The sequence below is a fragment of the Pelophylax lessonae genome (assembly GCF_965119305.1).
Source record: "Pelophylax lessonae genome assembly, chromosome: 5".
NCBI lineage: Eukaryota > Metazoa > Chordata > Amphibia > Anura > Ranidae > Pelophylax > Pelophylax lessonae.
Genome location: NC_138772.1, coordinates 466,865,328 through 466,879,009, shown reverse-complemented (window position 1 = coordinate 466,879,009; position 13,682 = coordinate 466,865,328). Strand labels below are relative to the sequence as shown.

At 44.7% G+C, this 13,682-nt stretch overlaps 1 protein-coding gene across 1 annotated transcript in view; it reads left to right on the top strand.

The window, feature by feature from the left end:
- The first annotated feature begins 396 nt into the window (after positions 1-396).
- The window catches only part of RMDN1 (regulator of microtubule dynamics 1), a 69,769-nt gene continuing 56,483 nt past the window's right edge, over positions 397-13,682 (top strand). The window contains exons 1-2 of the mRNA XM_082257450.1: positions 397-634; positions 11,047-11,164. Coding sequence (XP_082113576.1) covers positions 530-634; positions 11,047-11,164 — 223 coding nt within the window. The 5' untranslated portion in view covers positions 397-529. The remainder of the gene's footprint in view (positions 635-11,046; positions 11,165-13,682) is intronic.

The following is a 13,682-nucleotide window of genomic DNA, read 5'->3' as shown; positions in this document are numbered from 1 at the left end:
CCTAAGGGTAAATAATACGATAATTAGTAAAGATAATAAAACAGAAGGAGTCGCTAAAGTCCTGCATATATTACACGGTCGCACCTCCGTCCCGCCTCCTCTATTCAGCTCTGCAGATGACGCGGCGGTGTCTTCCGTCCCACCTCAGCCCCGCCTCCTCTCATTCAACTGGTCGCTCTGTGTTATAAGTTTACCAAACCAAGATAATGTCTGGTGCGCATGCGCACTTGAGACTCCCATGACCGGAAGTGACGAGGTCCGATTTTTTCACGGGTCCGACACAGAACACCAGGCAGGACAGCGGAAATGATGGATGTGGTTGGCTGTGTGTTGGAAATGACTCAACTGGTTGGCCTCCCGGCGGAAGTGAGGAAATGTGTGGCGGAAATAAAGACAGACGCGGCTGGCAGCCCGGACGGAAGTGGGGAATGAGTTGCGGAAGAGGGCGGGGATATGAGTTACAGTGTAGCAGAGAATGAGAGTTGAATTTGAAGTGAGTATAGTTTGTAGGTAGCAGAGTGACAGGACGATGGCAGCCGGGTTGAGGAGCTTTGTGCGGAGCTGGAGACAGAGCCTTCACACTCCGCTCACCCGGTCCACCGGCAGGAGCTACTCCAGGGCTGCACACACCCAGGTGAGCGGGCTCGGTGCGGGTGTTATGGGTTGGTAGTGAGTATAGAACAGATATGAGGGAGCTCCCAGCACTACATCCACAGCAATACCATCCTATCACCGGACCCCCTCAGTGTAATACGAGGACTGTATAGTAGGGTTGTCACCTCATCCTTGTCACCTCAGGACACATATAAATACACAGGTTGTGAGGGTGATATAATACACATAAGGCACCAAGTGAGTTTAATTACCACCTTAATCAGCCACAGAACCTGTGTGATTATTGTGTGTCCTGGATTAAAGGGACGAGGTGACAACCCTCACGTATAGTGATCAACCCCTTCATGACCCGTCCATTTATTGCTATTCAGCACTGCGCTACTTTAAATGGCGCCGTCATGCAACACTGTACACAAATAAAACATTTTCTTTTTTACACAAATGTAGCTTTCATTTGTTGGTACTTGGTCACCTCTCCAATTTTTTTTATTCTTTGCAAATGAAAAAAGACCGAAAAAAAAAATGTGTGTGTGTATATATATATATATATATATAAAAATATAATTTTTTTTCTGCTATAACACATTTCCAGTAACATAATAAATCTCTTAATAAATTTAGGCCAAAATGTGCTCTACATGTCTTTGGTGAACCCCCACCCATAAGTGTATGAATTAATTTGTGTGCAAGTGCTACAAACTCTGGTGTATACGGTATATACTGGAATAAACCATCATTAAAGTAGAACTCCAGTCAAAAACGTAGTTACACCAAAGCAAGCAGTCGCTTCCAGCGCTGTGAGGTCCTCTGTCGTTAGATGGAAGATGAACAGCAGCAACCCCAAATTGGGTAATCCAATGTGATACTACAAAAACAAACGGACAAGGCGCACTCACCTAGTGCATTACCAAAACCACTTACCGCAAAGTGACGTAGGGGTACGTCGGCTGACTGCGGTGTTATACCGGGGTGATGACTCTAGCTAGAGGCATCACCCCAGTACCGTTGTTTAGAGCCGGCGCTCGGCTTTCCAGCTCAGTCATTACCCCGGCGAGCGGGAGGGGACGTTCCCCCCCCCCCCCACCGCCTTCCGCGGCTTTGCCCGTGTCTCCTGTCCCACCAGGAGACCCAAGCACCCAGCCGGGTCGTCCGCGGGCTGGATGGAGTCCTGATCAAAGCCGGAAGCGGCTTTGATCGGGTCTCCGATGACGTAACCCGGAGGCGGCGTCCATGTTACTCTGCTGCTAAAGGCAGCAAATTCAAAAATGCCGTTTGCGGTGTTTTGAATACATGGAAGTGTAGAAGAGGGGTCTAGGGTCTTTTACACCCCAGATCCCTCCATAAAGAGTACCTGTCACTGCATATTGGTGTCACACTGGATGTTTACATTGCTTGTAACAGCAATAAAAGTGATCAGATTTTTTTTTTTTTAAATTAATAAAATAAAATAGAAAAAAAAAATTTTTTTGCCGTTAGCTCGCGCACGAAAGAAAACGCATATGGAAGTCGAGCCGCAAATTAAATCGCTGTTCAAACCACATATGTGAGGTATCGCCGCGATCGCCAGAGTGTGAGCAATAATTAAAAAAAAAAAAAAAGAGCTACACTCTAAACTGGTAACCGTTAAAAATTTTTAAAGCGTCACCTATTGAGATTTCTATTGACCGTAGTTTGTCGCCATCCCACGGGTGTGCGCAATTTTAAACCGTAACATGTTGGGTATCTATTTACTCGGCGTGACACCCTATATAGAAGGATCACAGGCACTCTGTGATCATTTCAGAGAGAACAACGGTCAGCTGTGTTTACAACAGCTGTCCGTCCGTCTCTCTCAGTGGGGAGCGATCGCGGATGGCCGACGGCAATCGCAGCCCCTGGCCCAGCTGCTCCCCCCCCCCCCCTCCCAGCACCAGACATGCGACCGATGTCGGTTCGTGCAGAAGGGGCTGCCTGCTGCAGTATAAATGCGACGGGCGGTCCGTAACTGGTTAATACATTTTATTGCAAACACAAACAATATAATACCTAACTTTTTGATAAAATATGAAAAATTTTACGCCAAGTAAATAGATGCCTAACATGTCACGCTTTATAACTGCGTACACTCATTGAATGGTGCCAAACTACGGTACCTAAAATTCTCCATAGGCAACACTTTAAATGCCTTTACTGGTTACCAGTTTAGAGATATACAGGAAGTCTGGCACTAGAATTCCTGCTCTTGCTCTGACATTCGTGACCATACCTCACAAGCGTGGTGTGATCACCCTTTACATACAGTATTTTACAAAAGTAAGTACACCCTTCACATTTTTGTAAATATTTTATTATAGCTTTTCATGTGACAACACTGAAGAAATGACACTTTGCTACAATGTAAAGTAGTGAGTGTACAGCTTGTATAACAGTGTAACTTTACAGTCCCCTCAAAATAACTCAGCACACAGCCATTCATTTCTAAACTTCTGGCTAACGAAAGTGAGTACACCCCTAAGTGAAAAATGTCCAAACTGGGCCCAAAGTGTCAATATTTTGTGTGGCCACCATTATTTTCCAGCACTGCCTTAACCCTCTTGGGGATGGAGTTCATCAGAACTTCACAGGTTGCCACTGGAGTCCTCTTCCACTCCTCCATGACGACATCACAAAGCTGTTGGACGTTTGAGACCTTGTGCTCCTCCACCTTCCATTTGAGGTTGCCCCACAGATGCTCAATAGGGTTTAGGTCTGGAGGTGCAGGACTTTTGTGTTCTCATTTGTGCATAAGCATGGGGGCACTTTACATTTTTTTTTCTTTTATTATTATTTATTTTATCTAAAACTAGGGATCGACCAATATTGTTTATTCAGGGCCGATAGCTGATATTAGGTGCCGATATTCTGCACAATTAAAGTATTTTTTTTTTTTTTTTTGTATACCGTTTAACCACTTAAGTGACAATTTTGAAAAAATAACAATATTTTTAAATTTTTTTTTTATATGAAATCCCCCCCCCCCCCCAAAAAAATGTAAAAATCAAAATTTTTAAACATTTTAGGCCAATTTGTTTTCTGCTACATATGTTTGGTAAAAAAAATTGCAATAAGCGTATTTTAATTGGTTTGCGCAAAAGTTATTGTGTCTACTAACTACGGGAAAGATTTGTCATTTTTATTTATTTATTTATTTTTTTTTACTAGTAAAGGCGGCGATCTGCGATATTTATTTATTTATTTTTTTGTTTGCGGGACTGCGACATTGTGGCGGACAGATCGGACCCTTAACTGACACTTTTGGGGGTACCAGTGAGTGACATTACTACAGTAATCAGTGCTATAAATATGCACTGTTACTGTAAAAAATGACACTGGCAGGGAAGGGGTTAATTTTATTGGTGATCCGTGGGTTAAATGTATCCCTGTTTCTAACTGTGGGGGTGCGTGGCTTGTAATGTAACCACAGAGACATACGATCCTACATAGCAGGATCGTATGATCTCTGCAGTACATCAGGGAGAATGACAGCCACCGGTCACTCACGCGGGGATGTTAGTGAACGAGTAGGGGCGGGAGCGCGCCTTCCGGCGGTGCGTGCTTGCCCCCTAGAGGCTCATAGGTGAGCGACTTAGCCCTACGTCGTTTTGCCTGTAGGGGGCTGACTGCCGCAGTAAATACTCTTTCGGCGGTCGGCAAGTGGTTAATGGTTTTTTTTTTTTTTTGTACTTTTAATGCTGTCACAAGGGATGAGCAACATCCCTTGTGACAGCCGGGGCCATGAAAGGTCCTCTTTTTGTGGAGAGATGGGAGGTCTATTAGACCCCAAATCTCTCCTCTGGCCTCCACACAGATCACAGACACAGATCGGTCTAATTGGCTGCTTTCCTGGCGCTAATGGCCAGGTAGAAAAAGAGCTGAAAACGGAAGTGATGAAATCCTTGTCGCTTCCGGGGTCACAGAGAGGGAGGAACACGTTTCTCTCAGTTTCTCTCTCTCTGTGTATTGCCACCCTTGCAACTGGCTGCAGCTCTGCCATGGTCCACGATCAGACAGAGGAGCTCAGGAAAAGTGGTGGGGGGGGGGGGGGGGGAGAGAAACGTAGAAATGGGCATATAGCACAGAAATATTTAGAGCTGAACTCTAGGTATGATTTTTATTGCATAGTTTCATTGTTCCAGCTTGGACCAATGTAAGCACAGTATGTAGCTCTTATACCTGAGCGATCGTTGTGTAAGCTCTACTACAGTTATAGCAGCGATCTTGTGTGCCAAGTGGCTTCTCCTCTGCATAGTAGGTAGTGATGTCCTGATCTCCACCTCCTCCAATCAAAGAACGACTTGTATTCATTGAAAAAGTACAAGGCGTTCTGTAAATGGCAGCAGTGCCGAGCGAATGACCCCCCTGTGGTTACTTTACAGACGTTAAGCCCCTTAGCACAGGACCCAGAAGCTCACTGCTATCACTGTGGTAGTGCCCATTACTGCAGTCATTTGCATCTTACACAGCAGGAGTTCAGGTATGAGATTTACATGTTTACATTGGTCAAAGCTGAAACAATGTAACTATCAGGCATTCACACCTGAGCGTATCGGTTTCAGGCGTTTTTTGGGGCGTTTTTGTAGGCCTATTTTAGAGCGTTTTTTGGGCGTTTCTCTGGTGTTTGTTGGGCGTTTTATGAGCATTTTTTTGGGGCATTTTTTGCAGCCATTTTGATTTATGTAAAAAAATGGGTGTGGTAAAAGGGGTGGAGAACACCTGTGTGTTTGAAAAACGCCAGTGAAACGCCGATAACGGCATTTAAATGCTTTCCTATGGGACCAGAACAGCTCTTTAACAGCCCAAAAAGAAGCTCCTGTACTTTTTTTGAGCTACAGGCGTTTTGCTTCAGGGGACAAAACGCTCAGATGTGAACAGGGGCCATTGAAATGATTGGGATTTTGATTGTTGGGCGTTTTGGATTTTTACAGATGAGCATTTTATGGGCTGAAAAACGCAAACCGGGCCTTATAAACCGATTGTAAACAATCACCTTGTAAGCAACCTATTCAATTCATAATGTTTTTTTTAAATATATCTATACAATGTTTTACCTTTCATTTCTATTTTAAATACCTTTTCCCCTTTTTTTAATAAGTGATTACATTCCCTCTGTTCACAGCTGCATAAGAGATGGGGGGAGAAGAAGCAGCAGCACACTGAGCTTCCCAGTAAATAGCTGTGCAGTGGGGGCGTGTCAGGAGAAGTCTGATCATTGGAGGAGAGTACACTGATTTCCCAGCATAGCTAGAGTACTGACCACGCTGTGCTCTCCTGCTTAGTGTGGTGAGTTTTCATAGGAAAGCAGAGGGACTGTGGCGGGATCACCCGGGATTTCACGCAAAGGATACTTTTTCATAGAAGTACATGGTACAGCAGGCACGTATCAGAAATATGAAGTGTTGGGGTAACAAACGCTTTAAGTTCACCTTCAGGAACATGTTAATTGGTTGTATTTAGGTTGTAACATGTTGCTAAGCACCCACCTCCTACCCCCGATTTTCTTACATAAAAAATCTGCAAAAATTTGTGGCGGAGAACATCCTAAAAAAAAATTCCAGCTCAACAATTTGTTGTTCTGGCCACCTTTTATCTACAAAATCTTTTGTAACAATTATTATCTTTTTTAAGCTTGTTTTTGCAGGCCACTTTCTTGTATATGTGATTCTCCCAGACACTGGGCGCCACTATTCAACTGCCCTCTGGGAATAATGACAGCAGCCTCCAGCACAGTGAGACCAATCATTTTACCTCATGGCCCGGGGGTTGGGTGGGGAAGGCATGTTGCTTCAATTGCTGACTTAATCAGAGACAAAAACAAAACCAATAGGATAAGGTTTTCCAATCACTTTCCCCATGATTAAATGAGTTGTAAAGGCAAAAGTTTCTTTTTATCTTCATGCATTCTATGCATGAAGATAAAAAGCCTTCTGTGTACAGCAGCCCCCCCTAATACTTACCTAAGGTCCCTCTCTGTCCAGCGATATCCACGAGTGTCTCAGCTGTCTGAGATTCTCTCTCCTGATTGGCTTCCACTGCTGTCAATCAAAGTCAGCTAGCCAATCAGGGGAGAGAGGGGGCAGGGCTGGGTTGGGGCTCCGTGTCTGAATGGACACAGGGAGCTGTGACTCTGCTCGGGTGCCCCCATAGCAAGAGCTTGCTATGGGGACACTCACCAGGGGGGAGGGCCCAGGAGCACAGAAGCGGGGACCTGAGAAGAGGAGGATCCAGGCTGCTCTAAGCAAATCCACTGCAACAAAGCAAATAAATATAACATGTTAGTCACTTTTTTAGGAAAAAGACGAGACTTTACAATCTCTTTACCCTCGGTCAGTAGTGCCTCATAATTATTACATCATATCCAGCTGAAAATGGACTGCTTGTCAGATTTTCAGTTAATGTCAATGAGGGTGCATTGGGTAGACAGGCAAAGGTTGCATTCCAATTCCATCCTCCTATGCAGAAGTATAGAAATCCTTGGTGATTAAATATGGATGCTACTGGAAAGTGTCACCAGCTAAACTAAACATTTTCGGCATGTACAGAAAGTATCTCAAAATACACTTTGGGCCATCCGCTTGCTCAGTTGTCACCTAAAAAAAAAACAATGGATAGTCCCGATTTTTTTTTTTTATTTTTTCAATTAATTACCTTGATATTGAAGAAAATATACTCACCTTTCTTCTACTTTCTCCCTCTGTGGCCCCGGCCCGCGCCGTCACTTCCTGCTTGGGAGCTGAACGTCATCGCTCCCAGGAATCAATGCGCCTGCACCGGCCCCGCTCGTCAGTTCGGGTGCAGGTGCGTCATTCCCTGCTAAACTGCTTCTGGGCATGCCTAGAAGCTGTGCAGGGATGACACGCCTGCCCCGGAAGTGACGAGCGGGGCCGGTGCAGGGCATTGTGGGACCGAACAGGACGCAGACGAGGACGCGCTGGCTTCAGCTGCCCACACCTGAGATAGCAGCGCTGGAGAAGAAATTTTCAAGGAAAGTATTTCTTCTAAAAGGTAAGTGCGACCCGGGACAGTTCAGAGGCTATCCATTGTGGAATGCACTAGCCCTGACTGTCCCGGGGGTATTTTTAGTGAAAAATAGTTTCAGAGGCCGGAACTCTGCTTTAATTCCATCAATCCTCTATGTAATGGTGATGAAGAAAGGTAGACTTGTTTGAAGTCTATCCTTGTTGACAACTATGAATCTCCCCATAAACACAGTGGACAGGACAGTGTTATCTGCAGGAGTGCCAGGTTAAAAAGAGAAAAGCCTGAAAAAAGGAAACCTGCAGCCGCTACATTTAGGAACTGATAAGCTGCTAATTTTATTTTTGGAGTGTGGATATGACTTTAAATGCCTAAAAAGTCAGTATTGTCAGAAGTTGCATGCTGTAACCTCTGTTATCTTTGGAGCATCTTTGAAGTTTAAAGGTTCCCCTGATAACAAGAGATAAGCATAGAAGAGCAATCTAGTAATGTATGACACAGAACATGGCGACCCTTTACCATGACCCTCTGCTCCTAAACGTCGCTCTAGGCAAACTTAGTTTGGAAAAGTAAGGGGAATCACTATCCTGTGCCTTTTATAATGGAGGATCTGACATCTTCAAACATAATGATTTACTAGGTAATAGGTTTTTACAAACTATCTGTCAGCGATATTTCAGTAGTGATGACCAATAGATGGATTCCCCAGTATTGGCACATAGTAACCAGTCAGAGATCGTGTGTCACTGACTGTCCAGGCATAACTCACATGTTTGCTGATGGCGTGAATCTGTGTTTAGGCATAGTCCCTGACTGGCTAACTAAACCTAAAGTTTATCTAAACACAAAACCAAAAATGTATTTGCCAGTCCCTGGATGTGGAGGAGTATTTCTTTAAGACTTTTTACCCTTTGTTTACTTGGTGATTCTGCCACTAACCTCTTCCTGTCACTTTGTGTCTACACTCATTTCTCCATTGTATGTATGGGGCAGCCATGGTTGTTATACAGTCTGGAGTTAGAGCTTTTATCATTTGTTGAGTGTGGAGGGCATCATTTATTGTTTCAATACTGTCCACATGTTGGCTTTAATTTAGGGGGAAACAAATGTACATGCTACAATATAAATAGGAGGAACATGTATAAAATGGGATACCCTGCTCTATAAACCTCTTTATCTTGTACAGGCTGATCTTTTTAAATTCCATACTCACCCCTATCTCAAAGTATTCTGTTTTGTGTAACAAATTTCTTGCAGTTCCGCATGCTGCATGTCTGGTATGTGTGGAACTTAGATCTTCGTGTTAAGAAAACCGTATTGGAATATAATCACTTAAAGCAGAGCTCCAGCCAAAACACAGAATCCTGTAGAAATACCATACGTACAAACTTCTTCTGCTTTTAACCTGTGTCTGACTTTTATTGATTTCCACAATAAAATAGTTCACTACATTCCAGGACCCTAAAGTGTAAGGCAATGCACAAATCAAAACAGATGTATAGGTTTCGAAAAAAGGTGGATGCAACATTAATTCAATGCTGCATCTGTCCCCTATTGCCTCTAAGACTGAGAACTAAGTGATTACATGACCGCTTATCGCTCCATACTCACTCTTCACTGGGCAGAGTGCGGTGACTGTCAGTCACTGGCTCTCTGTTCTGCCCCTCCAGTGCCCACTGGAGTGCCAGGCTGGAGGGGGCAGGAGCGGCTGGCTCAGGCTATCAGCAGCACAGTCAGAGGCTGAGCCTCTATGTGAATGAATACAAAGCCTCTTCGGATTGGCTGAGTCAGAGCCATGACATCCCTCTGCCTTAACTATCAGAGGATGCTTTGTATTCATTCACAAAATACCGACTTTATTTTGTTTGGGCTGTGTGAGGGGAAGGCTCTTCCACAGATGGAACCCAGCACTGTGTACTGTACAGCTCGGTCCAGATGAACTGTTTAACCACTTCAATACTGAGTACATTCACCCCCCTTCCTGCCCAGGCCAATTTTCAGTGGTGTCACAGTGAATGACAATTGCGCGGCCATGTAACACTGTACCCGTATAACATTTTAATCATTTTTTTTTTTGCGACCTATACAGTAGAGCTTCCTTTTAATTCCTAGTAAATAATCACCACTGGGTTTTTTTTTTTTTTTTTTTTTTTGCTAAACAAAAGGAAAAACACTAAAAATTCTGTAGAAGAAAAGTTTTTCTTACTTTGTTTTGCAAATCAGTAAATTTTCTTTACTGATGTGCGCTGATGAGGCTGCACTGATGGGCACTGGTGAGGAGGCACTGACGAGACTGCACTGACTGGGTGGCACTGGTCATCAAGGCACTGATTATCAGTGTAAAATGTGCCCTGTCAGCCTTGTTGCTTATCGGCTCTCCATTCCTCACACAGTGACTGCGCATGAGGAAAGGAATGCTAATAACTGGCAACTTTGTTTACATGTGGTCAGCTTTGATTGGACACAGCTGATCACATGGTAAAGGGAGGCTGTGATTGGCCCTTTACCTTGATCTGTGATCAGCTGTGTCCTAAGGACACAGTGGTGACAGAGTGCACCTGGGCAGTGTGCTCTGGGAGGATGTCCACGGCTATAGTGCGGTACTGAGGTGGTTAAAGTGACAGGAAACATTGGCTTTAATAAAGGGCAAAAACACAGGAAAATGCAAATGTATTGTTGCGTACATTGTATATTTTATTTACAATCCATAAAAGAAATACCATGTACCATTATGTAAATTTACTGGGGATTTGTTTTCATGTTAAGGTTCTTTAAAGAGAAGCAGCCAGGAACAGGCATTTAGGCAGTTAGGATCTTATAATTCACCCCCAAACCTGGGACACAAAGCTGCACTTTTGTTTAGTTATTATCTCCTTGTCGCAATAGGTTACTGTTAAACTGGACTTATATTTTTTTTGTTCAGCTAAAATCGAACAGATCCACCAATTACGTTAACCTTGTGGATGGACAAATCCACCCACCAGGCTACAAGCGGTGCAGGCTGTCAGAATACCTGAATAGTGCCTGCATCTGATTGGATGCAGACCCTGTTCAGCTGACAGTTTTTTTTTTTTTACTGACTCCTTCAACCAAAGTTGATTGAGCTTTTGTTGAACTGTGAACTGCTTAACAGTGCCAGCAGGGCCAAACGGTGCTCACATTTCATCCAATCCAGCAGGAAATGGACAGAATGTCAGCAGTGTATGGCCTTCAGGCTTCAATGGGGGCTGTCTTGTCCGTTTTTATAAGTAAATTAAAAAGCAAAAAAACAAAAAACAAACTCCCAAAACAGGTTTTCCCTGAAAGTAAAGGCTGTGCTAAAAATAACCATCCAGCAATATAGATTCTGATTTCAGCTACCCATTAGTGTCTACTCTCTTTAAAGTTATGGGAAATTGGGACATGATATTGGTTGATTCATTTTGTCTTCCACAACAGATCCCAGCAAAGTTGACCTTGTTGGAGAAAGGCCTGGTTGTGTCATCTCTCTCGTTCCTGGCCATTGAATCATACCGATGGAAGTGCAAGCATGCCGTTGTATACGCCAGCATTAAAGGTATTTTATTTGTGGGAATTTGAACAATGAGCAGACGTCGTGTTATCAGGTTTCAGTACACAAATATGGCAATTACCTTCTCAATAGACTAAACTTGACTAGAAAACCTGGTGTTTGCCCAAACTTGAAATAATTTCGTCTTAAGATCCACTTGCCAAGAAGAACCCCATAGCAGTCAATGAAGCACGCAACAATGCATCATTCCTCTTATCGTTTCACTTTTTTAAAACCTTCCATTTTTTTTTTTCCTAATGGCACACTAATAGGTTTAGACAGGGCAAAGCAGAGAACAGTGATTAAGTACAAAGTGCAGTTATTTATGGCAACCAGTTGGATTTTAGTTAATTGTAGTCCGATCTGTGAGAGGTGAATCTGGACTGGCTGCTGTAAGTTACTGCACATTGCAGATTGTTCCTGTAAAATAGGTTCTTCTACTACTGTGATCAGGCAAAGAGAGCTTGGCTAGTGGAATCCCCTTGCCCATTCCAAAACAAATATGGTTAACCTGCTAACGACAATTCCTTTTCTTGGGCATTCATCAACCATGTTCTTTCGAATATCATTTTGGCTATCCCTCATGAGAATAAAATAAAAAAAAGTCATAACACCACGCTCAAATCACAAATAACTCGCATAGGTGAGACAAATTCTTTAACGTCTACCCTAAACCATATATATATTCCTAATAAACAAAAAGTCCATCAATCACTGTAAAATGTTTTCTCTTACGTCCTCTGACAGTCGTCGCCGCTCTTAATTCATTATGATTGGGTAATGGCTGTGCACTCTAGGAGTAAGCTAGGCAGTTATTAAACAGTTAATAACAGGTTTTTTTAACCAGACACACCTCTAGGGGGCTGTCCTACAGACATGATCCCTCAGCTACTTCTTGTATCTAATCAGTTTTCTGCTGCCTAGCTCAGGAGCAGGCTGGGTTTCCCTGGCTGAGACTTAGGTCTCAGCTTTTTTCTTCTTTTTATGTTTTCTCTCTACAAAAGTGTTTTTCTTTTAAAAAGATAGCTTTTTATTTTCTCCTTCGCTTAGTTAGTCAGACTTTAGAAGACTACAGCGTTTTCAGATCTGGGCCTCGCACTGGTTGTTATAGAACCTTACGGACTCCCAGCCTGCCATCGAGCGTTAGCAGGTTATTGGTACGCCCAGTCCTCGCAAACGACAGTGTCCCTGGCATCAGGGATGAGCCTGAAAAGTTGCTATCTTCGCTGGGATATCTCAACTGCGGTACGCCCGCGCGTTGCTAGCATCCCCTTTGGCTGACGGCACCCCCACTCAGGGTGGGAGGTTTCCTGTCGCAGAGTGGTGCCCACATTCGCTGGACTGGTGAGTACCATGACTACCCCTCGGTCTCTGAATATTTTTGTTCTCAGTCATCAAGTGAGACTAGACCTCTTGTGGTGGCTTAAATCACAAGCCTTGACTCAGGGCTGGTTATTCCGGCCTATGCTATGGACAGTGGTAACCACGGATGCCAGCCTTTTTGGGCTGGGGTGGAGTACTGGGCAGGTTGTCTGCCCAAGGTTGGTGGTCCATGGGGAGGCCTCACTCCCACTGACCGTGTTGGAACTTCGAGCGACAAAGCTTTGCTTGTTCTGGTGGACTTCCCAACTTCGGGGCTGTCCGGTCCGAGTACAGATGGATAACGCCACGGCAGTGGCTTACATCAATCACCAAGGGGGCGCCAGAAGTGCCCTGGCGCCCTTAGAGGTGATAGAGATTCAAAATTGGGTCGAAACGCATGTCCCGGCAATTTCTGCCGCTCACATTCTGGGTGTGGGGAATTGGCAGGCGGACTACCTGTGCCGCCAAGCCCTGGACTGGGGAGAATGGTCCCTACATCCAGAAGTATTCCGGCTGCTGTGTACCCGGTGGGGGACTCCGGACGTGGATCTGTTTGCGTCCCGGCCAAACAACAAACTGACAAGGTTTGTGTCCAGAACACGCGATCCTCTGGCGGACGCCACGGACGCGTTGGTGATTCCTTGGCATCAGTATCGAGTGATGTATGCCTTCCCTCCGATTCAACTGGTATCCAGGGTCCTTCGCCAAGTGGCTTCGGAACAAATCTCGGTGGTTCTGGTGGCCCCAGACTGGCCACGTCGGTCGTGGTGCATAGACATCATACAAATGGCCGTCAAACCTCCTTTGGCGGCTACCATTGCTAGACGATCTTCTGTCTCAGGGGCGGATCTTCCATCCTGCTTTATGGTCACTGGCTTTACCGGCGTGGCTGTTCCGACTGCGGTCATCCCTGTATTGCTGAAGGCTCAGATAGCGGTTTCCGGGAAGATTTATTATCGCACCTGGAAAGCCTATTTTGCTTGGTGTGATTTGCGGGGTTTTCTCAGTAGCGAAGGTCTTGGCCTTCCTGCGGGAAGGGGTAGATCAGCGTTTACGCTGGCCAGGATTGCGGGCCAGTTGTCGGCTTTGGCCGTCCTTTTCCAGCGCCCCCTGGCGACCAATCCGTTGCTTCGCACTTTCATTCAGGGGGTGCGTCATTTGG